The sequence below is a fragment of the Haemaphysalis longicornis genome, unplaced genomic scaffold, assembly GCF_048455015.1.
Source record: "Haemaphysalis longicornis isolate Haplotype H1 unplaced genomic scaffold, Haemaphysalis longicornis Haplotype H1 scaffold_9, whole genome shotgun sequence".
NCBI classification, from domain to species: domain Eukaryota; kingdom Metazoa; phylum Arthropoda; class Arachnida; order Ixodida; family Ixodidae; genus Haemaphysalis; species Haemaphysalis longicornis.
Genome location: NW_027526460.1, coordinates 40,518,967 through 40,544,434, shown reverse-complemented (window position 1 = coordinate 40,544,434; position 25,468 = coordinate 40,518,967). Strand labels below are relative to the sequence as shown.

Below are 25,468 nucleotides of genomic sequence, written 5' to 3'. Positions count from 1 at the left end.
ACCAAACCAGGTTATTTTTGTTAAAAATTGTTAAAAATTGCTAAAGTGTTTTGTTAAAAATTTACCGTGTAAAAAATAGTATGCTTGCTTCAGTGAAAATGGAATCAAAAGCCGACACCGCTTCCTGCGCACCTTTTAGGTAACGCCCTTATTCCTTAGTTTCGCTTTCGATTTGTTATTTCCTGGACCGGCAATGAATTGAGACTTAAGTTTCATTTCTTATCCCAGTGGTTAGTCACAGGTAGTTACCGACTGGTGGGCAATCAGTCATGCCGAAACTTCCAGGGAGTCCGTGCCTTAGCAGCGATCAAACCTATCAAAGACCAACCAGTAACTGCGACAATTTCTTTTCTGGCTGATTCAGGGGACGGACGGATGGACGGGCAGACAGACAGACGGACGGACCGACGAATAAAAATTTCATCAATATTTCGAAGACGCTCGTCTAAAAAAAAGTGCACTGTGAGCTTTGCTTCACGTGTCCTGTTTGCAGGCGTATCACTAGCCTCTCACCATTCACAATGAAGTGATACCGCTTTCATTTTCTTTCCCGGGCACTATGAACGCATCCTCCTCTTACAAAACACACATTTCTCCATCTATCACAAAGGGCACATTGTGAAATCGTGTGCGACGAATGGCGCAGATGCTAGACACATCAATTCTTATCGTGCGGGTAGATCGTGCTCGTAGCTTATCTAGTTGTTGATCCAGACCGTTCTCCGAAGGAACGACTCAAGAGGTGAGCCTTATCGTGGTATACCTTGCCACTAGGTCAGCAGTCGACGGGCGCCTTCAAACCTTTCCGGCAGGTGTAAAACATTTCTCAGCCACATGGCCACCAAAACAACAAAGTTCAGGGCCCTCCCAACGTCGGATACTCCCAACGTCGACCGCGAGGGGCCACCGGAAGAGACCGACCCCGACTTCATGTGCGGTGTTTTCGACTACAGGCCACGATGGATGCAGCGCTTCGCGAAGACCGGCTACTTTCTCGTGTGCTTCATTGTGTACGGCATCTTCCAGGGCGCGTTGAAGGCCTACTTGAATGGCTGCATCACCACCCTAGAGAAGAAGTTTGGACTCACCGGCCGAACATTCAGCGTCATATTGATTGCGGACAACCTGAGTTCCCTGCCCGCTTGTTTGCTCATCGGACACTTCGCCCGGAAGGTGAGCAGGCCGAAGCTCATCGCGTTCGCCGTCTGGATGTCCGTTCTCGGCTGCCTCCTAGCTGCCCTCCCATACTTCATCTATGGACCGGGTTTTGTCGGCGGATTTCACGAACAGCTCGGTCGGGGGAACGATGACGCGGATCCATTATACTCGGGGGCTCGGAAGGAGTATTGCACCAGAGAGGACGGAGATGAAAGCGAGTCGGATCTCGACGAATCTCCACCGACCAGCGCCATCCTCGCAGTCTGCATGTTCTTCATCGCTAATTTCTGCAACGGCTTCGGAGGAGCGGCCTTTTACATATCGGGCACCACGTACACAGACGACAACGCAAAGAAAATGGATTCCATAGTGTATTTCAGTGAGTAGAGACACCCTTTTCTTCCAGGCAGCTTCTTTGTAAGCAGCGGGCCTCCTATAACGAATAAGCTGTCTTGCGGTATTACATAACTCCAAATTAATTTTAGGAGATTAACGGCACTTTTCTTCCTTGACTGCGAAGCTAGCTACAGCTCTAAATGTAAGCTCATCTAAGCGGGAACGATTGGAGGATGGCATTTCATATTTTTTTTATAATTACATAACCCTCCGAACTTATTCATTCTACTAGCCTTTTTTTTTCATAGGGATATTAAAAATACTTTAAAACGTACTTTTCCTTTAAAGCGTTTATTTTAATACACAACGCGGTGGCTCAGTGTCTGAAACAATAGAGTCACGCTCCTCAGCGCAAGGACGCTTATTGATCCTTGCCATGGTGGCTGTTATTGCAGATAAAGAGGACGAGGGCAAAGCAAAAAAAAAAAAAAAAAAGGGGGGCCCTTCTGCACGTGGTTTGAACGCATGTAAAACACGACATACCGCGTTGCACACGTGTCGCTTCAGAAACGCCAGAACCACATGTTTTGAGCGTTGCCTTTGGCTTTTTACAAGTGACACCATGGTGTAATCCAATTCATGCAACAACTTTCCAGGCTTCATCTTCTCTCTGCGGTTCCTCGGTCCGATGCTTGGGTACGTCATGGCCTCCGTATGCCTCGGGATTTACGAATCTCCACTTGGTAAGCGCGCAGAAAACATTCTACTTAGCGAGGCTGAACAGTTACTCAAAGGGTAATTATAAAATTGTGGAATTGTTGGGGCACATGAATGGACAAACAAGCAATACATAAAGGAATAAACAAACTATCAAAAGAAATAACGCACCCAAATTTGAATGAATGAATGAATGAATGAATGAATGAATGAATGAAATCAAACAATGTTATTTTCATATTTCCGTTTGTATTTTCGTTCGTATTTTATGCACGGCTACACAAAGGGTGCCTCGAACTTCAGAGTTAGGAAAGTTACCATTCATTGAAATCATTGAATAATTGAAATTACCCAAGCAAGGGATTTACGGGTATTAGCATAAATTGTTGCTGAAAAGTAATTTGTTGATTGAAGTCATTTATTTGAACACGTGTTTCAATATTTTGGCCCCCTTTTTTATACTTTCGAAACTGTGTGCATGTTCTAAGTGGGGCATACTGAACTGCATGTAGAGAGCCCCACGCATAAAAAAGAAATCAGCGATTTATGCCGTAAAAACGAAAATTCCTAGGAGTGTTTACGGTGATACTTAGCGCACAAAGGCTTTCTGCTCAGGTCCGCACAGATGAGTCGGGCCTCTTACACGAGGAGGCACTCACTACCCCAAACATTTTTTTGCAGAGAACCCGGCAATCTCGAGGAAACATCCCAGCTGGATTGGTGCATGGTGGCTAGGATTCGTCATCTGGGGCGTGTCTCTGGCCTTCATGTCTGTGCCCATGGCATTCTTCCCAAAACAAATTAGGAGGAATTCGCTCCCTGTTGACAAGAAAGTCCTTCAGGGAAAAGAAGCTCCACTCTCGGCGACTCCCGACACCCTGAGAGAAAAAATATCCAGGGATCTAGCAGGTAAACTGGTCACTTTTTGTACACTGTACAATGTTGCTTAGGCAAAAACAGCGCTGAAAAGCGAGACGAGCGGAACAAAAGACATACACTGTGCTCACTGATAACCGATTTTATTTATTACCCACTTTATTGACGCTGTGTCACTCGTTCACTTTATATGCAATGCGTATAGATGGTATGCACTGAAAAGTTTAGCTGCCATCTTTTTTCGCATGGCAACACTGGCACCGGCCACGGACATGGCCGAAGCGCTACGGACATGGCGCGGCTTGTGCCACTCCGCCCGCACGCCACAGAAGAAAAAAAAAACACCGAAAATCATCGTCTGATGCCTTTCAACCCGATTCGCAATGGTGGTGTCAGCAGAGATGTTATTAATCGCACTCACATTGGAATCGAGGCATTACTTGGCGTTCGGTGGGGTAGAGTTTGGAACGTCCAACACACAGCACGCGCTTAGCACGAACGAGTAGCGCTATCCCGCGAAGCCCGACGTAACCAAAGACGTCGCACTCACATGGTTGCCTGCATTCGTGCCTCGCCAGTGAATACAACGTATAGATGCTTTTGTGAACTTAGTACATATGCTCGCATACCGTAGGTTCAGGGTACTATTTGTGGGACTCACGACAAAATTTTATGGGTCCGCTCGTGCTCTCGCAGTAACGGAGAAACGTAGCTTATTATTTGAATCTATGGACAAAACAGGAAACTAAAACGGTATTGCACATGGGGTTTCGTACGCACGTCGGGAGCATGTTTTAAAGAGAAAAAGAAGTGAGAAGTGATGGCCTTTATGTTCATAATAGCAGACATATTGCTGCGGAGCGCCAGGTTTCTTTTTTGATGAGAAGTTCCCAGGTGTGAGTGAGTGAACGAAACGAATCACTAGTCAGGGGGGTTGGAATAATTGACTGGGAGTGAAGCCAAGCAAAAAGATGTCGTATGCTTGGCGCACACAAATATTTCTCCATTTCAGAGAAGCTAAAATAGCAGTTGTCGCCGGCTTGCGACCCTTTTCTGAGGGCACTCCCGTTCTCAGAAAGGTTAATAGATTGAGTCGGGTGCAATGCTCTAGGCGAAACGAGATTATAGTGAAACTTCGATTAACGAGCTTCAGGGAAGTTGAGAAAAATTTCGTTTGAGCGAAAGGTCGCCCAAGTTAACTGAACGCAGTTAAGCAGTGTCAGTCGGCTAATTTACAACAAAAAAAAAAACTAAAGCGTACTGAATACCCTTAAACGAAGTAGGGGGAATTTTTTGTGTCTTGTGCATTATATCGCCGCTTATTTGCATTGATATACTTGTGAAACGGTAAAGGTTTCTGCATTGTGGCTTATTGGAAAAGTGTTATTAAACCCAGTGCGCAAATCCAAGGTGCCATCCTCTGATCGCAGCCAGCTCGGAAAGCCCGAATAGTTTCGCAGTCCCGATAGCACCGTCACTCGGAGCTCTGTCATCGCCGAATTTTGGGTTCGGCAAGGAAATAGGATTCCGCACGTCGGCTGTCCTGACTAAATTTACGCAAACACGATGAGTTTTTTAGCCACTAGAGGTGGATAAGAATTCGGCTATAAACTGGACTACAAATCGATAGAGCGGCGTTTGTTTAGCTGACACAAGCAATTGAATGACGTATCAAGGTGTTTTGAGAAACATTTTGGCTGCTGCAAAATTTCGTGTACAAGAACAAAAGTTCGTTGAAGTGAAACATATCTGTATTGCGCCCAATGACATGGCGGGGGGCGGGGTTTAAACCAGTTCTTTATCTGAAAAGATTTGATCAAGATTTATAGTATACAAAACATGAAAAGAGTGTCATTGGAGAAAGGGGGGTGCGCGTTTTATGCAAAACTTGCGAAGTACCTCTGTTGGCCACTTGTATGGGAGTTTGGACTTTTAAAAGACTAGAAGTGAACATGCAACGTAGACATAAAGCAACCACAAATATGCAGGAATTTGTGGATTATTCGTATACGTGTTCTCCCGATTTGCAAATGATTATCCACGGCAAGGAATTTCTCCTTGCTCAACCTGTTCATCAAATCGGTGACCCCCTTTTTAACCCGGCTTTGCTTGCCCCCATTTTCTTTCGCAGAGTTCGGACAGTCTTTTGCGAGGCTGTGCAAGAATCCCGTGCTCATGTGGAAGATTGCTATCATTACGTTTGCGTTCAACGGTATCGGCGGCTACGTTACAATGTTCCCCAAGTACGTCGAAATTCACTACAGAGTGTCAGCTTCCAATGCAAGTCTTTTTACAGGTAAGACCGATTTCCTAGTCACAATGAATTGTTTGCCCCCAAAGAGGCCCTGAAACATTTTTCTCGCTGGTATTTCAAGTTCTTCCGTAGTTATGTGAGAGGGTTTCATATTGTACTTCATGCGAGGGGGAGGTGGGAGTGGGCTAGCCGATTGTGTCGATTCATTAGCGCCGTCCAAAAATTAACGAACTGATTACAAGAAAATGCATGGCTTGCATGACATCCCAAAGTTAGAGCGAATATCATACGCGAAAATAGGAACAAAATAAAGATCTAAATGTTCTATTCGCACTAAATTACATCTTAGTAATGGCCAGTTTGAGGTAAATTAATTGCTTTGTAGCCGGATTAGATAGTAAAACATTTATCGAGCATAAAATTGGGTGGATTTCTCACTCCAGGAAGCCGCGAGCCAGCATAACGGACTAGAGGCTAGCGATGAGGCGTTCCTGGTCCTCGCACCGTAAGCTGGCCAGCTCGGGCTCCTGCTGCTCAGGGGATGGGGAAGAAAGGGGTTCAGCGCGTAAGAAAACTCCAGGCAACTTAACCCGAAAATTTTGGTCTGTCTGTCCGTCTGTCCGTCTGCCCGTATGCCCGTCTCCCCGTCCGACCGTCCGTCCGTCCGTCCGTCCATTTCTTTGTCTGTCTGTCTGTCTGTCTGTCTGTCGGTTTGTCATTCTATTCAGCCAGCCAGCCAGAAGACAACATAATTCTTGAGCGATAATTTTATAAGGCGAAACTTTTCCAAACGACCAAATCTGGTAACTTACTTCCTACTTGTCAACAATCTTGAGGAAAGAAGAAGCATTAGATATATTTGAGGCAAAATCTCAATGTACTACTGGTAGTACCAGTGTTCTTTGAATCAAACATACAAAAAGGACTCGCGCCCGTGACGTCATTCCTAGTCCACAAGCAACGAGATGTTCGAATAGATGGCGAGATATAGCGGGACGGGAAAAAACGAGCGTGAGGAGGGGGCGGGGGAGAGAAGTTACGGGGCAGGGGCGGCAGAGGACTAGCGTCTTTCGACAGAATTTGCAGATACGCGGCCAATTCTCCACACCCTTTGTCAGGTCCGACGAAGATAGTGGCGATGATGTTTGGAATCTTCCTCGGCGGCCTGGTTATCCGTTTTTTGAAGCCAAAGCCCCGCACCATTGGCCTGATGGAAGCGGCCAGCGACTTGGTTGACATCATCGCCCTCATCGCTGGCATGACCCTCTCGTGCTCTGGTTGGCAGCTGGCCGGAACTACCACGCGCAGTGACGGCAGGTATACGCCAAATGCGTCGCCTTTACAAAAGCCTCCGCATTCTGTAATGAAGTTGCTCGTATCATCGAACCCTTTATTGATATTGGGGCTGAACTCTCAAGAGTTCCGTCACAATATATTTTAACAAGCAATACGTTAGAGGGAAAGCGAAGAGCGTGTTTGTTGCGTCTATTCACCTATAGGTCACGGCTCTCCCTGTCCGGGGCATTTTTGGTCAATTTAGGCGGAGCACTTTACCGTTGGTGCGGTTTCGCAACGCCGGATGTGGCCACAAACTCTGGAGCCCTCTGGCGCTGTTCAATAGAATCCTTACACATATACCGCTTTGAAGCTGTTTTTTGAGCGAAAACAAATACTTAGCGCATTACCCAGTAATTTGATACCATGACGTCATGTTGCAAGCTCCTGTGGCGTCAGCAGTGACGTACGGCACTACATGACCACAAGTTTAGGGGGAGGGGAGGTGTTGTATGGAGGTTTACGTGCGTGCCCGAGTCAACAATAGGTGCTCGATAACTTGAGCATCTAACGTATCTTTGACTTCCTGGTGATGTTAAAATATATTGTTGGTTTTCTTAATTTTTGTATAAATGTTGAACGTGTGCTTTGTATAAATTCCCGATACCTAGCACAGTAAAAGCTCGTTAATTCGAACGCGGTTAGTTCGAACTTACAGTTAATTCGAACTGACGCCCTGGTCCCGACACAGCCCTGTATACAGTCGAATCCACTTATAACGATACCGCTTATAACAATATATCGGATATAACGATGGACAACGATTGCACCGTCCAATTTTGTATGCTTTCTATGGTAAAATAACCCGCTTATTACGATGCTCCCGAGCCGCGATATCGGATATAGCGATTGAATCCGGCGTGATCGCCAACTTCAAGGTGCTATATCGCCGGCGCGTCCTCGACAGGCTTTTGCTGAACGTGGGCAACGCCGCACGGGGAAACCAGGAACCTGACCTGAAGATAACACTGCTCATGGCCACGCAGTTTATCTTCGGAGCGTGGTGCGAAACTGCTCCACGGTGCGAAACTGCTTTCGGCAGGCTGGCTTCGTTCGGCGACGTCACGAGGAGGAAGCAGGCGAGGAGGAAGCGATCCCAGGGGAGGCCACGGAAGCACCCGACGATGAAGGGGTGCCACAGTTATGGTCGGCGCTTCACGAAGACGCGTCGGGTCTCAACGATTTTCTCCACGCCGACGATGGTGTGGAAACGTCCGAGTGCCTCAGTGACGAGGCGATCGTTGCGAGTGTGCGTGGTGCAGCGGACAGCGGTGAGGGCGAAGACGACGACGCGGCTGAGCAGCCTACCCAGGTACCGTCATCGCACGAGGCCCAAGGAATGATACAGTCCCTACGGGACTTCATTTTCGCGAAGGACCTCCCGCTAAGCTATGTGGAGCAATTAGATGCTCTCGAAAAAGATGTGCGTGAGCTTCGCGTGAAGCAGTCAAAGCTGACTGACTATGGCTTTTCTGCAAACGAGTAGTTGCACTACCTCACTTGCATGCTAATAAAATGTTTTCATCTCTCTTGTGGCTTTTTTTTTCTCGACCCGCTTATAACGATTATCGGTTATAACGATGGGATTTTCTTGGCACTTGGATATTGTTATAAGTGGACTAGACTGTATTTCAATTGGAAAAGACTCTCGACAATTCGAACTCGGCGGTGTCAAGAACGGTTAATTCGAACAGAGATCCCTTGGTTTTCATCCCTCCTCACAGAAGACGTCGGCCCAAAGTGACTACAATGCGTTGCAAATCTAAAACAAAGCAAATTTACTTGAGATGGAACCCAGCGATACCGAAAAACAACAGCGTAGCACGCTGCTACACTGCTTCGATAGCTGATTTCGCTACAACGGCTCATGCCATTGCAGGTTTTCTTTGTGCCGCGGTTGTTGGGCCTGCGATCACGGGGCGTGCGACACAAACGTATTGTACAGTCAAACCCGGTTATAGCGAACTGCTATATGCGCCACGATAACTTCGATATATCCAATAATTCGAAATAGCCGAACCCGACAATAACGAGTTTTTTGTTACGACTATACGCTGGACCCCCCCCCCCCCTCCTCTTGCCATCCCCGCGTGCAGAAACGAACATAATAAGGTATGCCATTACCATACATAAAACTATCTATTTATTGCAAGCAATGAAGCTACTTTCCGCTGTAACTACCTGCTTTCCCAAAAAGCGGTGATTCTTGTTTTCACTTTCGTTTTGACGGCGTCAACTAGCACATAATTCTCTATACATGAGGCATCATTTGCATCAGTTGCAGTACGTGTCCTTCAATATCGAAACAATATTGGTGGAGCACATTGACTGCCGAAAACACTTCATTAAGCATCGGACGGCTTCCGCTCACGACATCCCCCGCCTCTTCGGTGCTTCCAGCAGCGCCAGCCGCCATGACATCGGCGACGGTGTCGGCGTCCGAGGGGCTCACAGTGAGGCAACGTCGTCGTCGACACTCAGGCAATCCTCGAAGGGCACTCCTTTCAGCACAACATCGGGAACGTTGGCGGGCTCTTCCCACAGTTCACGGATGGTCCGGACTCGCTGACTGCGAGGGTTTAATCGTGAGTTAGTCGCGTCGTTAACAGTTACGGAAAGTGCCGGGAGTCACGTCGCTACATGGGAGGCTCAACATCTCCATCGCAGCCAATCAACATCTCCATCGCCGCTCCGAGACCATGCATTTTGGCGGCAATTCTACGCGCGCCTAGTTAGATATATCAGATGTGAACTTTGTTATAAAGAATGTTTCGCGTGTATTTTCGTAACTGATCTTTCTTTCTTCGATATATAGCATAATTCGCTCTATCCGTGTTCGTAATAATCGGGTTTGACTGTAGCACCTAGTGGCGATAACGAGTCCAGAGGTGGCTTCGTTGTGTTCCGCCCGCGCAGTGTTGCGCGATGTCCATTCATTCTAGTGCCCGCCAGCTAATTCGAACTCCGCTTAATTCGAACAAGTTTATGGACCCCTTCGAGTTCGAATTAACGAACCTTTACTGTATTTAGTGCCCGCAGAGACGATAGTTTTTACAATGAAACAGAAAACGCGATAAAAATAATGATTTGGGTGTCACTCGAGAGAAGATAAATAATTGCGTCCTTTTCGTTTTGTTTCTCCACATTTCAGTTTATCCTTTGCAAACGAGTGTAATCAAGAATGCGGCTGTTCAAGCAGCTCGTTCAAGCCATTGTGCCACGTTTCCCAAAACACCACCTATTTTTCACCCTGCGCTGCCGGCTGTACTGATGGAGGAAACGTAAGCATGGCTTGAAGCAGCGCTTTCGCGGTGAATAAGGGACGAATAAGGGATGGGCCAGGGAAAAAGAAAACGTTTTGCTCCAGCCGAAGTTACCGTTAGGAAACTTATCTTGGTGTCAGATAAAACACATCTTCACATTTAAGACTAAATTAGCCACATCTGAAAAAATTGAGCTTTCCTAACGGTCTAAGGGGCCATGCAGACAAAATACTAATTTGTTTTATTCGAGAGATTTCGTGTTTTTTAGTGCCCCCAGCGCTCTTCCGGAAGCAAACTGTGCATTATTCACCGAGAAATTAATCAATTTAAGTCAAAATTTTGATTCTCCTGCCAAATCGTGTATTTTGATGACTTCTACAATGACATCACAAGAGCAGGTCTTCAAGCTAAACCTAGTGTGCTACATGTGGCATGGCCTCCGAGATCTCCCGCTCGCGCGCGGGGGGGAATCTCGGAGGCCGTGGCTGTGGAACCTTGTTTACCCCTAGTCAACCTAGATGGAGCCACACTACCGCGGAGGGCTGCTTTCGGCCCTTGTTTTGTTTTTGACCGTATTTGTACCTGGCTTGTTATTGTTAAGGTACAAAATAATGGTTTCGTGAAACCTAGTGTTCGCTAGACAAATGGGGTCACGTAAGACACCGTCGCTTACGCCAATCGGCCAGTATCGTCTGAAACAACCCAAAGCGCCGCAGGGCTGCGCAGCCACGGCCGGACTGGGAGGCGCGCGCGCGCCTCCAGCCCGGCCGTGGCGCAGCTAAAAGAAGCATGTTGCGCGCACTACCAACGGCAGTACGCATCGGTATTTCTATGCTTACGTGCTTCCACTGTTTTCCGCAGCATTCTTACTGCTGTAAAATGAATATGAATTACATTTAAGCACAAATACCTCGTTGGGCAAGCTTATAAGCCCTGCCTAATTTGAATTTGCTTACGCCGGCCTCAGCCAATCGCAGAGCTGGTACATATGACATCATAGGTTCTCTTGCGGGAATTGAGCTAGTGGGTCGTATGGCCATTCCATTTTTTCCTAATTATGTAGCTCATTTGAGCGAAGTTTACGTTAAGAGTGGTGTCGGTGTGATTCTAACGAGGGAATCTTTCGAATGACCTAAGTACTGTTTTGTCTGCATGAACCCTTTAAGGTAATGACGCGCAGAATAAAAAAGTACGTAAAAATGTTTTGTTCCTCAGTAAATGCTTTACATATCTGGAACTACGTCTAGTAAAGCTCGCCTGCAACACACTTCGACGCGTACTTGCATCGTTTGAGTTGCTACGGCCCCCCTCAGTGTATTAATAAGAATTTCTGCGCAAATTTATGTAATTTTTCTGCCTGAACATGTTTATCTGCCAAATACGGTGCTTGCATTGCAAGTGCATAATTTGCAATGAAGTTTATACATCTCTCAAATTAGACCGAAATATTTTACGAAAAGACGATGCGCATTTACAAGCGTTTGTGAGCGGTAACGGTATTGGTGAAAATTTTGTACCTTACAGGCAAGCAGGCTGCTTGTGACCTGGGCCAAAAAGTTGCACTTTTTTAAAAAATAACTAATAGATATCAATTGCTGCAGTGATTAACTTGAAGCAAGATTGATCTGACAACCGGACGTTTCGGCATCGTTGGTTGTAAGCTCGAGGTTGTAAGCTCGAGGCGGGTCACGCAAACATCGCTCAGAAAACGTTTGTTGCACGCTAAAAACTTCGTGTGGCCTAAACTACCCGAGAAATTTCCACAACATGGTGCGGCTCATGTCCAAACGTTGCGTGGGCTTTATAAGTGTAAAATTTTAGGGTCGAGATTCATAACATGGAAGCTATGCCTTTGCAGGGAACCATGCATTGCGACTGTCTCCTGTCCAACAGTAGCGGCAACAGCAGCGCCGAAGATGCCTTAACAGACGGCTTCTGCGAGTTCAGTTGCGACAACTTTTACATACTGGTCGTCCTGACCAGCATCAGCAAGCTGGTGGCGCAACTACCCAGAGTGGGTGGAATGATGGTCACGCTCAGGTACGCTGCTGCCATCAGTGGCATTGACACCATTGCTTTGATGGTTTTCGTTGGAGAATACATTCACTTGCCGTCGACCAGTGTAGACACTCTTCGCAGCGCTAGGTCACAGAAATGGGGTGGGATTTTCGTCGTAGGGACTTCCCTCAAAGTGCAGGCGGCTGCAGAAACGCAGGCCTTCTTCGGATGGCAGTGGCCGAGATGTTAATAGCCACGCCTACAAAACTGAGAGCATTCCAGAGGAGAGCGCCAACAGTCCACCCGTCTCCCTCGTATTGTTTTCAAACGCAGCACCCCTTAAGGTGCGAAACCAACACCATTAGTGCTTCGATTTCGTTTTTTTTTTCTCGTCTTGCTCCTCGGCTCGGTTAATTACCTCAATATTCACAATCGGCATCAAGAACACCGAGGAAAGCGTAGGGGTAATGGTCCATCACTATTTGTTGATGAAGCAGCAGTATGTTGAAATGTTTGTAACCAACAACGAAAGTGGAGAAAGGCATGCTCCCCGGGTGGCACCCGAACCCACAACCTTACGAATACCGGTCCGATACCATACCAATTCCACCTTAATACTTCTTAACCCTACCTTACTGATCATTACTGTAGATCACTAACCAATCATTAATCCATTCTAATTCACCTTAATACACCTAAAATCTTCTTAGTTCGTCCTAGTTCATCTTAATCTGCAATTATCCCGCCCTAATTCTACTTCACTATTGATTGCTACTAACCACTAATCAATCGTTATGTGCCTTTGGTCATAAATAATAATCTCTTATTGCAGGAATGTTTTGGTTCGCCTCTGGCCTTCTTTTGGTCACGTGACAGTTTTTGTACCGGATATTGTAGACTACATCTTTTGGTCGACGCCAAGGTCATTGATAGTCACCTTCTACAGGGACATATAAGGCTTTCGCCCTAATGATTTCGGTAGCAAGAGATTGCAGCGTCGCGACAAGCTAGACGGCGCAACCTCATGCTCCCTACTTCGGTTGCCTCAAATGGCGCCTATTAGGGCGTCGCGTCATTTTAAAACATGATTGGAGAGGTCCCGTGCCACGTGATAAGCGAACCCACGAGAAATAGCCTAAGCGTCGTTGCCGAGAGGACAGCTGGGCTATTCGGGAAAACGGGGGAGCAGAGACGGGCATAAATCAATAGTGTCTATGCCTTGCGAGTTTCTCGTTCTTGGGAATAAGAAGTAATCACACTGGAATAAAATGACGTGTGGGCTTCAAATCAACGATGAATAAGATTTTAGTCAGTTCAGGTGTTAAAAGTGTACGAAGGCTTCACGCGCCCGATATAATTTTCCAGGAGTTTGGTATAGTTTTTTTTTCCTCCTTTCGTCGCGGGTCGGCAGTAAATTGGATCTTATTTATATACACAAATATCGATGGGTGTTTTTTTTTTGCGTATTTTACAGTTGTAATCAGTTAATGGGATTCTTCTAATTCTATGCCTATCGAGAAATTGCAACTACCGAAATACCTCAGAAGATTGAGGAAAATGTAAGATATGTGAACTAAAAGTCTGACAGATGACTTTTGCATGTCATTTCTTTTCTGTCTTTTTTTACAGATGCGTTGATGCAGCTGACAAAACCCTTGCGATGGGGTTAATAGGAGCAGCTTACAACTTGTTTGGTTAGTTCTCCTTTTAACACGCCATCAGATTTTGACGAATTGTTTCCCCGTATTATTTTTCGCTGTGCTTTAATTACGAGCCTGCAATAAATGAAATACGGATGGCGCCGCATCCAATACAGTAAATGGGTAAACATTAAGGTAGGGTAAGCGTAACTTGAAGTACAGCTTTATAATAGCAGTCCCGATGATAAAAATTTGAACTTTGGACTGAGTTATAGGAAATTTTCGGCCTTATGTCTTAGGAGGGATTAACGTGGCATTCAATTCAGCTTGATTTCCATTTTTCTTCTTGTTCAAGACAAAACAGTTGGGTTCAGGAGAGTGCAGTTGGTACTGGTTATTCAGCACTGGTGGTGCCGAAAAGATTTCGTCACAGTAAGAGGAAAATATAACTAACGAATGCCGCGCATACATCGGTTTACGCTCGCAGGGTATTATCAAATGACGCTAAGTAATGTGGTAAGATCGAGTTAACTGAAATCTCGTAAGTGTTCCCGAAACTGCACTTCCGGGTGAATTTCATTTCGTAGTGTTTTGATTTGATTTGATTTGATTGTTATTTTTTGGCAAAAACCAAGCGGAGGCTGAGACTAAAGGCGAACGTGGCCTGACAGAGGTATCAGCCACCCGATTTGCAGCGTACATAACAACACGCCTGTTCACAAATTTAAGCATGATAGCACAACCGGTGTTCAGATGTATAAATGGCGAAATGGTTTGCACTTCATAACACGAAGTCGAAACTCATTGTCCCTTATTGGCAGTCTGTCGCAAATCAAGGACTGAACAACAACCGTGCTATAGTAAGATGTGCTGTCGGGCTAGTTGGTGCATTATGCCTTACTGGTCAAAATTAATCCGGAGCCCTGCACTACGGCGCGCCTCATCGCCTGCATTGCGTCGGCACGTTAAGCACTAAAATCAATCAATCATTATGCCTTACAAAATTTGCGCTAACTGGATACGCAAATTTGCCTTTGTTTCTTTGTATGTCCAGTTAGCGCTATATTTTGTAAGGTAGCCGTGCTATACATGATCCGTCGTTTTCATTTGGACTGAAACCTTACTAAAAAAAAACATCGCGTTTCTCGCCCGCTCTTCACTTGCGCACTGTAATCAGAAAGCGGTGGGTACACTCGTGAGCTCAATGTTCAAAAAAATTAAATCAAATTGTCCTTCTATTTTTCCTAAGGAATGCGCATACAAGGGGGACAAAGAAAGAGCTGCAGTGTTGTGGGTAGAGGAATACCGTCAAACATAAGCGTCTCAAATTTGCTCGTAAGTGCACCCTTTGTCAAAATTTTCTAGGGCAATCCTAAGCCTTCTCGATCACGAAGAATGCAAAGAATAAGCTTTACATTTAAATGTGTCAAAAATATTTTATGACAACGAGAAAGAAGGGTGTTTTCTCTAGCTTTCCGGCATAAATCGTTTCAGCCTCGCTCGGGACGTAAGCTTGCACACTGAATTTTTTCGCGTCCTGCGCAGTGTCGGCTATGCCTAAAGAATTTTGACAAAGACTGCACATACGATGTGGGGATAAAAACGACCAGGTAATATTTTAACAATGTTACATTTATAATACAGGAAACATAATTTACGGAAAAGCAGCAAGGAGGGGAGGCGATATAATTTGGCAATTAAATAATGTGATGGCTTACCATATGTTTACTTACAATGAAGCCTATCAAGATGCAGCGCACCTTTCCGCTATTTACAGACTAGACCCCGTATGCATTTGCTTATCGTTGCGGGCGTTATCTTCTCCTGGTATATGTAGGCGAAAACATTTACAAATGTATCAATATTTTCTTGTCTTAAACCGGTTAATTGGTCCCATCCATGTAATGTAATTAGAAGTAGCCGTATTCTTTTCTGCCTAACTTGTTTTACCGGACTAGCATACTCGGAAAGTACCCCTCGAATCAATCGCTCACACTGCACTTTCACATTGGAAAAACAGTGACGGAAGTATAGAAGATCTAAAACGTTTAATAAAAATGGGGACTAAACATGTTTAATAATTTCACCAATGGAAATAAAAAACGTGTTCATACAGCCCTTTGACATAGTTTTATGTCAAGGAATTCGATAAAGTAGCGTGTTTAGTAATTGCGGGTATCGGGTCAGACCGTAATTAAGGGCATGCGTCCAGGGCCATCCGCGTCTCAGCAAAGAGAAATTAAGTACCGCGACTTAATTTCCAGTGGAGTAACTGCTCAATGTTATTATTCGGACTCTTTTTCTAGGCTCGATAAATATTTAGCAGTGCGTCGCTGTATGGGAATGTTTGGCTGAAACCATTAAGTGAAATACCTTAGGACAACGTGTGGATCGTTTTTCAGCAAGTTAATTGGGTTGCATCTTAGACCAAATGTAACTAAAAAAAGAGTGATTTGCTTTCTCTGCTGCGTTACATAACTGACAGCGATGACAACTCGTCTGCATGATACAGTGGTCCCTAACCCGATGCCTCTCTCCCCCTTCCGCTCTCCATTCAGCGGCCATTCCGTACCCTCTCATATACTCGGCGCTGTTCGACGCCACGTGCCTGGTGTGGGAGGAGCGCGGCGGGCACCGGGGCAACTGTTCCTTTTACGACGCCGACACGTTGCGGCTGGCCTTCCACGGAGTGACCATCGCATTCCTAGGCCTGAGCATGGTCAGCAATCTGATCATGGCGCACTACAGCAAGCGAGTGACCAACATGTACGGCGAGGGGGACGCCCGCGCCGAAGAGAGCGCTGCGGTCGCGTCCCTCTGGGACGACAGTTGCCTCCGAATGGTCGAGTTGGACCAGGACGCCATGCGCAAGGTGACGTCCGGCGAAGAAAGGCCAAGGAAGTAGACACTGAAAGGACACACAACTGCATCGTCGACTTGGATGTCCAAAGCCTTCTTCCATTTTTTCCCCCAACTTAAAAGTAACTCAGGGGAGTGGAAGCTTACAGGGATGGAAATGGGCGGTAGGACGTGGTAATCAATGGCAAAGTGCAGCGTTACCTTGGATGCTAGACGGGGTGAACGGTGCCAGCGATGTATTGTAGACACACCCATGCAGATACCAGCGTAGAACTTGGTATTTGTACCTCGTGCCGCATGGTGGTGATCGCTACACTCTTTCGAAAACCGAGGCCTTCAAGAACAACCACACCCGCGTTGGAAATGAAGTCAGTGAAAGCCTGGCATATCTTCTTATTTTTATTTTCCTTTTTCAGAATTTATAAACTCCACAACGCAAAACAAATCCCTAGTTTACACAGTACGCCACTATTTTAAAGGAGTACTGACACAAAATTTTCGTGTTACGTTGTTTTCGTTGCTATGCGTGCCTACCAGCCCACTAATCATAGAATGACAGATTAGACGGTCGAGCGCAGCGTAAACATTCATTTACGGCGTCGTTTATTCGTGGCAGTTTCGGTTTCGACAAAACGAACGCCGAGCGGCCGCCATGACAGGATGTATCACGTGACGTCACCATTCTTGCCGTATCGCTGCCGCTCTGGAAGCGCGCGCGAGCGAGCGCACGCGCACGCCCAGACCGGCCGAGGTCTTCGCCGTCCCCACAGGCCCGGGCAGCATGATGTCAGTGCCAAAACCACGACATGTACACACGCCCGAGCAGCGCGCGCCAACCACAGCCAGCGCGTCGGCTTCGTCACGGGAGCCCCGACGTCGGCTGTTTGGGGCAAGTAGCCGATGATGTGATGTCGGTCCGCTCTGGGCTTTCTCGTGCGGGCGAAGATAAAAATGGATTTTAAATATGTTTCGCTGAGCGGTTGCTGTTGAAACTTGCTGGGAGATATGTCCTGATAAAAAGGAAACGTTTCACATAGTTATCTCAGCTTTGAAATTTCGTGTCAATACTCCTTTAACCTGGAAGCGTTCCTTGAACTCTCCCAAAAACTGGTCCGCTCATTCGTCTTTAACGTGTAATAGGATACGCGACAAATAAAAGACCATTTAAAGGATAAAGGGACTTTTTAAGAAGGCCCTAAGCTAAAGGGCCTCTAAGGAAAACATACGTACAACTCTACGTGCAGAGATAAGCACCTGGAAAGAATGCTCAAACACTGTCTGACAAATACCGGTCGGTGGTTTCTAGATTGTTTTCATTCTTTACTGAAACGTCGGCCAACTAACTGGTACCAAGAAGACGTGATCCATCTGTTTTTATGGAACCATTCATGGGAGATTTGCCCACGCATTAAAAACTAAGCATTATATTTAGTGGCACGTGAACGTAAACGCACAAACACGCACGGGGAATATTTGCATATACAGGAAACTACTATGTAAAATATTTTCGGTACTATTCTCCTGTTACCGTGAATGTAAGTATCTACAGTTGTGAAAATGCCTCTGCATCGTACTGCAACAAAGTCACGACACATCAACATCAATCACAGGAAAATACTCAGGTATGCAACTATCATGATCTTGGGTTGCAAAGTGAAATAATAAAAAAACCTACTGGAAATCGTCTAGTCTGCATTATCATTCCAACATTGGATGCTTTTTACAAGATCAGAGAACAAACCACTAAATCTCTTAGGCATTACCGCTTCCTCTTTCAGGAAAGTATAGCTGTTCTTGTAACTCTCCAACCTTATCGAAGCCCACCATGCCGGCGCGCCTTTCCTCCCATCGCCTGACTTCCAGTTTCTAGAAGAAAAAACTGGGCAATTTCGATCACCTAATGGTTGTGGTAACCTGCTTGCTGTTTCTGGCACTAGGTCCAAAATAGCTTAGGCATCGTTATAAACTTTCGACTGTTGCGATATTAATTTTGTGGGCATGAATGGTAAAATTATTATCGCATTGTGATCGCGAATGGTACGAACGCAATGAAGTACCGTAACCCACAAAGCTTGTTTCACCGCATGTATTTGCGTCAGGCAGTGAAGCTAACATATGAGGTTAGCTCCACCGCCCACGGAAAACTCTCGGTACAACGAAATTACTTTGTTCAAAATCTCGCCTAATTCGAAGTGCTTTAGGGTTCCCACTGCAGCGTACAGAGAGCACATCAAACGCACATTTTACGATGTATAGCTTATTACAAAGCCAGTTTCGTGTCCAGAAAACTTTGTAACAACGAGGGCTTACTGTATACAAGGTGTCCCAGCTATCATGCACCAAGATTTCAAAAAAGAGCAATGGTGTTACTCGAAGAAAACCGAATGCATAATGCTTCCAGTATAGTAGAGCAGCAGCCAGTATTTTTTCGTTAATCAGATTTATTTATTTATACGGAATTAATTATCCAAGTCGAGAAGTACTGTCCTAATCCTTAGAGTATCAATAAGGCGCTTGTTGGTATCTACGAGAGGCATATAACTGCGGCATTTTCAGCGGCGAACTATTTGCGTGCTATTTATTCTGAATGATAAAGAAACCCTGCGAAATATGAAAAATACCACGTGACGGCGCTCCGACCCGCTTCGTAAACCAGCGCCTTCAAATAAGCTGATTGAAAGCATGACAAGGACTTGCATGTCACACGCCCGAAGAGACAGCACATCACATTTATAATGACATGTATTGAAACAGCAGCAACAGCAAGTTTTGGTTGGCGCGTGTGGCAGATATATGGGGTGATTTCTTTTCCCTTCCTTTTCTTCATTTCACTCTGAGAGAGAGAGACAACCTTTAATAGAAAAGGATGACCACTGGTCACGATGGGGAAAGGAATGGAGAGGGAGGGTAAGAGAAAATAAACAAATTAATGCTGGTCGTTCTCAGTAGTCAATAACTGGGCCAGTTCTTGGAACATGCTGCTTCATGGGCCAGTTCATGGTGATCGCAATAGGGTTTGTGCACATACACCAGTTCGTTCGGGGGAGGACCCGCTCAAACAACCCGTGCCAGACCGCTTTTGATTGAATAAACCGCTATGTCATATAATAGTTGTGCATCAGTTTGTTGTGGATCGGGATGGGGCTGAGGAGATTGAAATGTACGGTGCGTGGCGAAAGCTGGGCACCACCAAACTAGGTGTGTGAGGTCTGATGGTGTTGTGGTACGGCAGTAAGGACATCGAGGGGGCAGGTGAGGGGTATACCACTTGCGAAGCGTTTCAGGTGTGTACGCTGAATTTGCAATATATTTGTTAATAAAAATTTCGCCTGAGCGGGGAATAAGAGGTAGGCGGCTCAGGTAGCCAGCTGGAGTTAGGGCTTTTAGACGTGTGCGTCGGTCCTTCTTGTGCTGGTGAATACGCATCGCTGGGGAGGGAGAGGGGGACCGCGACGGCCTTACCCCAGGCCAGTGTTGTACACGTTCCTCCAAAATAGGAACTAAAGCTCGTTCCTCGTTCCTTGCCAATTTTGAAACGAGTTCCCGTTACAAGTTCCTTTATTGCGAAAGGAACGCGTTCCAGTTCCACTTCGAAAATTGGAACGTGTCGTTACATTAACGTTACAATTAGATTTTTAAATTAAAATATAGTGTCGGATATTCCTGGGTCGAAATTAAGTGAGACATTTAAAACTCACATCGAACTACGTATATCATACGAATATTAACACTACCGGCAGCAGATTATCTGGAGATAAAGATAATCAAAAGAAATGCTCCTAGGCGAATTTTTTCAGGGAGCACCGGACAAACTCCAGACGGCTCGAGGACATTTCGGTGCAGGATATTTCGGTGCGGAAATTTCGGTGTACGGACATTTCGGTGTACGGACATTTAGGGCACCAAATTATCCGGTGCTTGCCTGTTTGCGACAGCCGTTATATTTTTATTTCCGCTTAACGTGGGTTATTGACAACAATCTGGAGCAGTGAATTAATTTTTTTGATTGCTGCCATGTTCGATCTTTGCCAGGTATTTTTAGAAATTCTACATTTACATATTTTTGTTTAATACCTTTTCCTGGGGACACCTGTTATGCAGCCGATTGAATTCTTTAGCACGCGTTTTTTTTTTTCATTTATGACAGATTGTTAATTTATATTCGCTCTTTTTTAGCTAAGAGAATTACCCGTGTTTACGATGGTCTACCACCTCTTTTGTATTTTTTTTAACTTACACACCCTCAAATTACATAAATTACATGCACACTCTCAATATCGAAAAAGTAACAAACATTAGCTAGCCCCCCAGAACGTAGAAACCCTTATGAAGAGTATTACGTAGGCTGGGCTGCCTTGATAAAATGAATTCGCGAACACTGGTCTAGGATATTGTCGGGGAGGAAAAACGGGCCTTTTGGAAAACAGCCGCAGGTTCTAATCTCCTAAATGCTGATTAAGCGCGTACCGGTTGTGCATACAAATTCCACCCATTGTGTTCGGAACAACCAACCTTCGTTTAATGTTTACAAGCCTACATTTGCCACATTTTAATTCTTCGTTCTAGCGTCCCCCCCCCCCCCCCCCTCCCACCTCCCGCCTGTACGCTCGAATCTCGACCAGATTTCTTTTTCAGCCATATTATTTTCGGTTTCCCCTGAATATCCTACTAGCGTGGTGGAGTTCACGGTCTCCGAAGCGTCACCGCAGTGATTTTTTATTTTTTTTTTTAATTTAGAACTTACTGCTAGCCTCTTAGCGGAGGCTTTTGCAGGAATTGGGTGATACAGTCACAGCAATGACTTAGCACACTTCGCGTTTAAAACAGAGAAAAAGCTTTACATTCACCATTGGCGCACGAAACCTCTATAATGTGACACAAAAAACCACCCAAAAAGCCGCTGAGAACACAATGGCTACTATCGCTTGCTGGCTACGCCCTTCCGCGCGTCCCGGTCATATCGACGGCGCCCCCACTCCAGGAATCGCTCTTTCTGCGCCTTCAGTCGCCCCCTTGGGAATTAACTCATCAAGTCGCGCATATCATGGATACCCCAGGTATACATCGCTTCCTCCCATTATAAGGAGCAAACCCGCCGCAGTGGCTCAGTGGCTAAGGCGTTGCGCTGTTGAGCACGAGGTCGCGGGTTCGATTCCCGGCCGCGGCGGCCGCTTTTCTGATGGAGGCGAAAAGCAAAAACGCCCGTGTGTACGAGATTTCGCCGCACGTTAAAGATCCCCAGGTGGTCAAAATTAATCCGGAGCCCTCCACTACGGCGCGCCTCATCGCCTGCGTTGCGTCGGCGCGTTAAACCCTACAATCAATCAAATCAATTATAAGGAGCAAAACAAAGTGAATAGGCTAGTGTGACGAGGGCGGAAACAGTCGTCTTATAGTTTTCGAAGTCCAGTAGACGCAATGGTGAAGCACAAGTGACACCTCTGTCTCTCTACTTAGGGGGATGATTGCCGGCGGGGCTCAGCTTTCCCCTCCCCTAAATAACGCCACCGGAAGTGCGATCGTTGGTTTGTTAGTTTTAAGTAGAAGTGACACCGAATGCAACGAAGGCGAGATTGATTGAGAGAATAATTAAAACGAAATGCACACGCGCCTAATCAACCTCGTTTTTCTGTTGTCTTTTCGCGGAAGTTTTGTGGGGGGGGGGGGGGGGAGGAATAGACTAAAAGCAGCAGCGTCTTGCACCGTTGAGTGAAGTGAAACGAAAGCGCTTCGGTAACACTTAAAGTATTAGGGTCGTTCACATGAATGTTAAAATAACAAAAAATGGTTGAACGGATCCAAACTAACAACGTTAATTTTTACCATCTACTACAGAAATTGGGTTTCACGTGGCAATGCTCCCCCAGGGTTTAGCGTTCGTTTCCACGAACGGCGGAGCAAGCACAAGTCTCGAACGTAAAATCATATCAAGTCACGAAATTACAATATTAAAGCTAAAATGTTCAAAGAATGACTGGGACATCCCCTCACTCAAAATGTCTGGGCCAAGACGTCGTGCACCAAGATGTCCGTGCACAGAAATGTCCACACCGAAACGTCCTGGACCGAAACGTCCTGGACCGAAATGTCCGACACCGAAATGTCCGGATCCCATTTAGCAGTCAGTCCGTTTCATTGGCTAAGTTGTTACCGGGTTCACCGGGACCGGTCTGCTCCTGAGCGCGCGGAAGGGCGGGTAGGAAGGGTGCGGATGCACGGACATGGCCTAGGCAGGCCCGCGGAACTATCCCCCTACCGCGACGAATGCCCAAGTGCCCAGCCGGGTCCCGGTCAACCCAGTAACAACGCATACGACAGAACGGACGGACTGCTAAAACTCTCTATTCTTTCCCCGCCAGGGAACAATTCTATCGGCCAGACGCGCATTCTGGCCTCCCCAGACAAACGATGAAGGGTGAAACGCATTCTCGCGGCTACGCTATTCACCCGTCGAACGCTGCGTAAGCAACCAGCATGAAAGCAAGCACAAGCTGCGGCCTGCTGCGTGGTTATTCTTCTGCCTTTGACCGTTGAGGAAGCACGTACGGCTGAAGGGCGGGCAAACTGACCATCTTATAGGAAGAGAAACGCAGTAGCGCTTTGCGGATTTTTGTACTCGAGCCTTGGCATCAAAAACAGCCAAATCCTAGCAATGTAACGACAGGAACGCCGTTCCTGCCGTTCCTTCAAAAACGTAACGAGTTACCGTTACAGTTCCACAGACCCTTAATGGAACGGTGGCGTTCCGCCGTTCCTCCAAAAAGGAACTAGTTCCAGGAACGCCGTTCCTTGTAACGCCGTTCCGTACAACACTGCCCCAGGCACCAGTGGAGGATAAGAGGGGGAACTCTCCTGAGCGGCCATATGAGCCGCCTGGTTGCCTGAAGGAAATGGTTCGTGGCCAGGTACCCAGTCGACGCGGATGTTGTTGTTGTTCCGTTTGAGGAGTTGAATTTGAAATAGAATTTCGTGGACGACAGGGTGGGTCGAATCATATGATCGCAAAGCTGTGAGGGCCTCGTACGAATCTGTGAGTATACGTATGGAGGGCGGTAGAGGTGGGTCACAGTCAAAGGCGATAGCTGGGCTAACTTAGAGGCAGCCTATTCGAGAGCACTGATTTATGAGGCGCGCGGGAGCGTCGTCGCATGGTATTTTTCACATTCCACGGGGTTTATTTATCAGTCGGAATAACTGAGTACGCTGAAAATAGCGGTTAAATGCCTTTCGTGGGCACTTACAAGTGCCTTATTCAAGCTTTAATGATTAAGACAACTTGGATAATTAATCAAAATTAATTACTGAAATCTCATTAACAAAAAATTACTGGCCGCTACTCCACAGTACAGGAAACATAATGCACTAGGTTCTCTCCGATTAACGCCATTGCTTTTTTTTTTAATCTTGCTGCATGATAGCTGGGACACCCTTTATGTATACGGTGCCAATTGCTGCTAGTATTTACATTCTCACAGAAAAGGGATCTAGTCACGGATGATCCGTTCGTAACGTCACCGCCTTGCAACTAAATGATAGTTGGGCAAGTTGGTGGGTGTTGGCGCTGAAGCACATTCTTCTGTATCCTTCGTCTATTTACGCTGCAACACTTCAACTCGCCCTTGTCTTGTCCCTTCCCAATTTCCGCGTTTGCTTGAGACAAGATTACACGCCTACATTCGACCGCGTAACTGAAACGCAATCAAAAACATTCAACCCTTCTGAAAAAATTGAGGCTGGAAAGCGCTCATACGGCAGAATTACAAGGTACTGGCGCATAGGTAGAGTGACAAGTATTCAAGCAAAAAAGAAAGAAAATAAAGGGCCGAACCACTCATATGGTGGTGGATTACCCAGCGAAACTGTTTCAGTGTCCATGAATTGTCCATATTCGCGAAACAAAAAACTCATAAGCACTGCTTATGTGTTGTGGATGAATGTCCAGTTGAATGCCTGAGATGCCTTGCTTCCGTCTGGCGTTGTCGAAGAGCTTTGTAAACACCTTTACGCTTGAAACGCTTCGCCTTGCGACCTGACAACGATTTCGAGTGACTTCGATCTGTTTCCTACGCGTTGTTCACTGCTACTTCTTCCCGCCGTGTAATGCAGGACTTGAGGATGATGGCTAATTTTGCTGCTTGCCTGTTCGCTCATTTCGTTGCGTTCATCCACCCCCTATGTATATGCTTCCCCAGTACCAATTCCCTAGAACACTGAAGTGAGTGGAGGCACTCCAGACAAAGTACAGCAACAGCCTCTGAGCCGCGAATGTGGACCCAGTGAAGTAATGGCAGTAATGGTTTTCGATAACAAACAAGATTTTAGATAACAGCAAAAAAAAAAAAATCAGCATCTTCGCTTAAAAACATAATCATAAATAACTGCACAACTTTGGTCTGCACAGCTCATGCTTCGTGGATGTCAACCAACGCAGTACGTTGTCTGGAAAGTACAAGTGCTTTCACATCAAAAGATATGTGAACCTGTTTTAAATTTCGCTGTGCACGAACGTGGTGCACACAGCAAACGCATTGCAGCATCGCCAGCTTCACAGAGAATGTTAACTTTGGCGCTAAGCAGGGACGTCCGCAGATGAAAACTTCGATGTAAACTAGTTGTCCCAGTTCGCGCATCCAAAATCAAAATGAACCTACCTATGGCCCCTTGAAATTGCGCGAAAGGTCATACCGACGAAGCGCACTGCAGCAGAGATAACTTTAGAGTGAAGGCAAAATTCAAAGCAAAGCCATCAATGTCAGCCGACAAATATTACGCAACCGACATGTTCCTCCACGTGCGCACGAAACCGACCTAACCCATCAGTCATGTGATCCCGAAGAGTTCGTCCAGGAGCCACATCATGGTCACCTCAAGGAGGCTGCTCTAAAACTTTCCTTCGCGAGCAACCGACAGTGAGGGCAGCTGGTTCAAATACATACGGTAGGCATTAAAACAAAACCGAAAGTGACCTGCTAGAAGTGACATAGTTATAAATTCATCACTCGAGTTCACAGTGAAATACGTTAAAGCAACAG

General features: G+C 46.1%; 1 protein-coding gene across 2 annotated transcripts; it reads left to right on the top strand.

The window, feature by feature from the left end:
• Positions 1-747: 747 nt before the first annotated feature.
• On the top strand, positions 748-19,339 carry LOC144152953 (solute carrier organic anion transporter family member 74D-like). 2 transcript variants are annotated; one of them, XM_077684542.1, is made up of 9 exons: positions 757-1,537; positions 2,151-2,237; positions 2,893-3,120; positions 5,219-5,383; positions 6,460-6,658; positions 9,828-9,957; positions 11,798-11,979; positions 13,567-13,631; positions 16,136-19,339. In XM_077684542.1, exons 1-9 carry the CDS (start codon positions 835-837, stop codon positions 16,480-16,482), a joined length of 2,106 nt encoding a protein of 701 aa, XP_077540668.1. In that variant the 5' UTR covers positions 757-834; the 3' UTR covers positions 16,483-19,339. The 2 variants fall into 2 exon arrangements, with proteins under 2 accessions (XP_077540669.1, XP_077540668.1); XM_077684543.1 differs by lacking the exons at positions 9,828-9,957; positions 11,798-11,979; positions 13,567-13,631; positions 16,136-19,339 and adding an exon at positions 7,584-8,146 and having other exon boundaries at positions 748-1,537.
• The last annotated feature ends 6,129 nt before the right edge of the window (positions 19,340-25,468 follow it).

Excerpts from the sequence above, each read along its gene's own strand:
- LOC144152953 (XM_077684542.1), top strand. The coding sequence starts at position 835 with ATGGCCACCAAAACAACAAAGTTCAGGGCCCTCCCAACGTCGGATACT. Across the intron at positions 1,538-2,150 it reads GGATTCCATAGTGTATTTCA|GCTTCATCTTCTCTCTGCGG; the intron begins GTGAGTAGAGAC and ends ACAACTTTCCAG. Across the intron at positions 11,980-13,566 it reads GGAATGATGGTCACGCTCAG|ATGCGTTGATGCAGCTGACA; the intron begins GTACGCTGCTGC and ends CTTTTTTTACAG.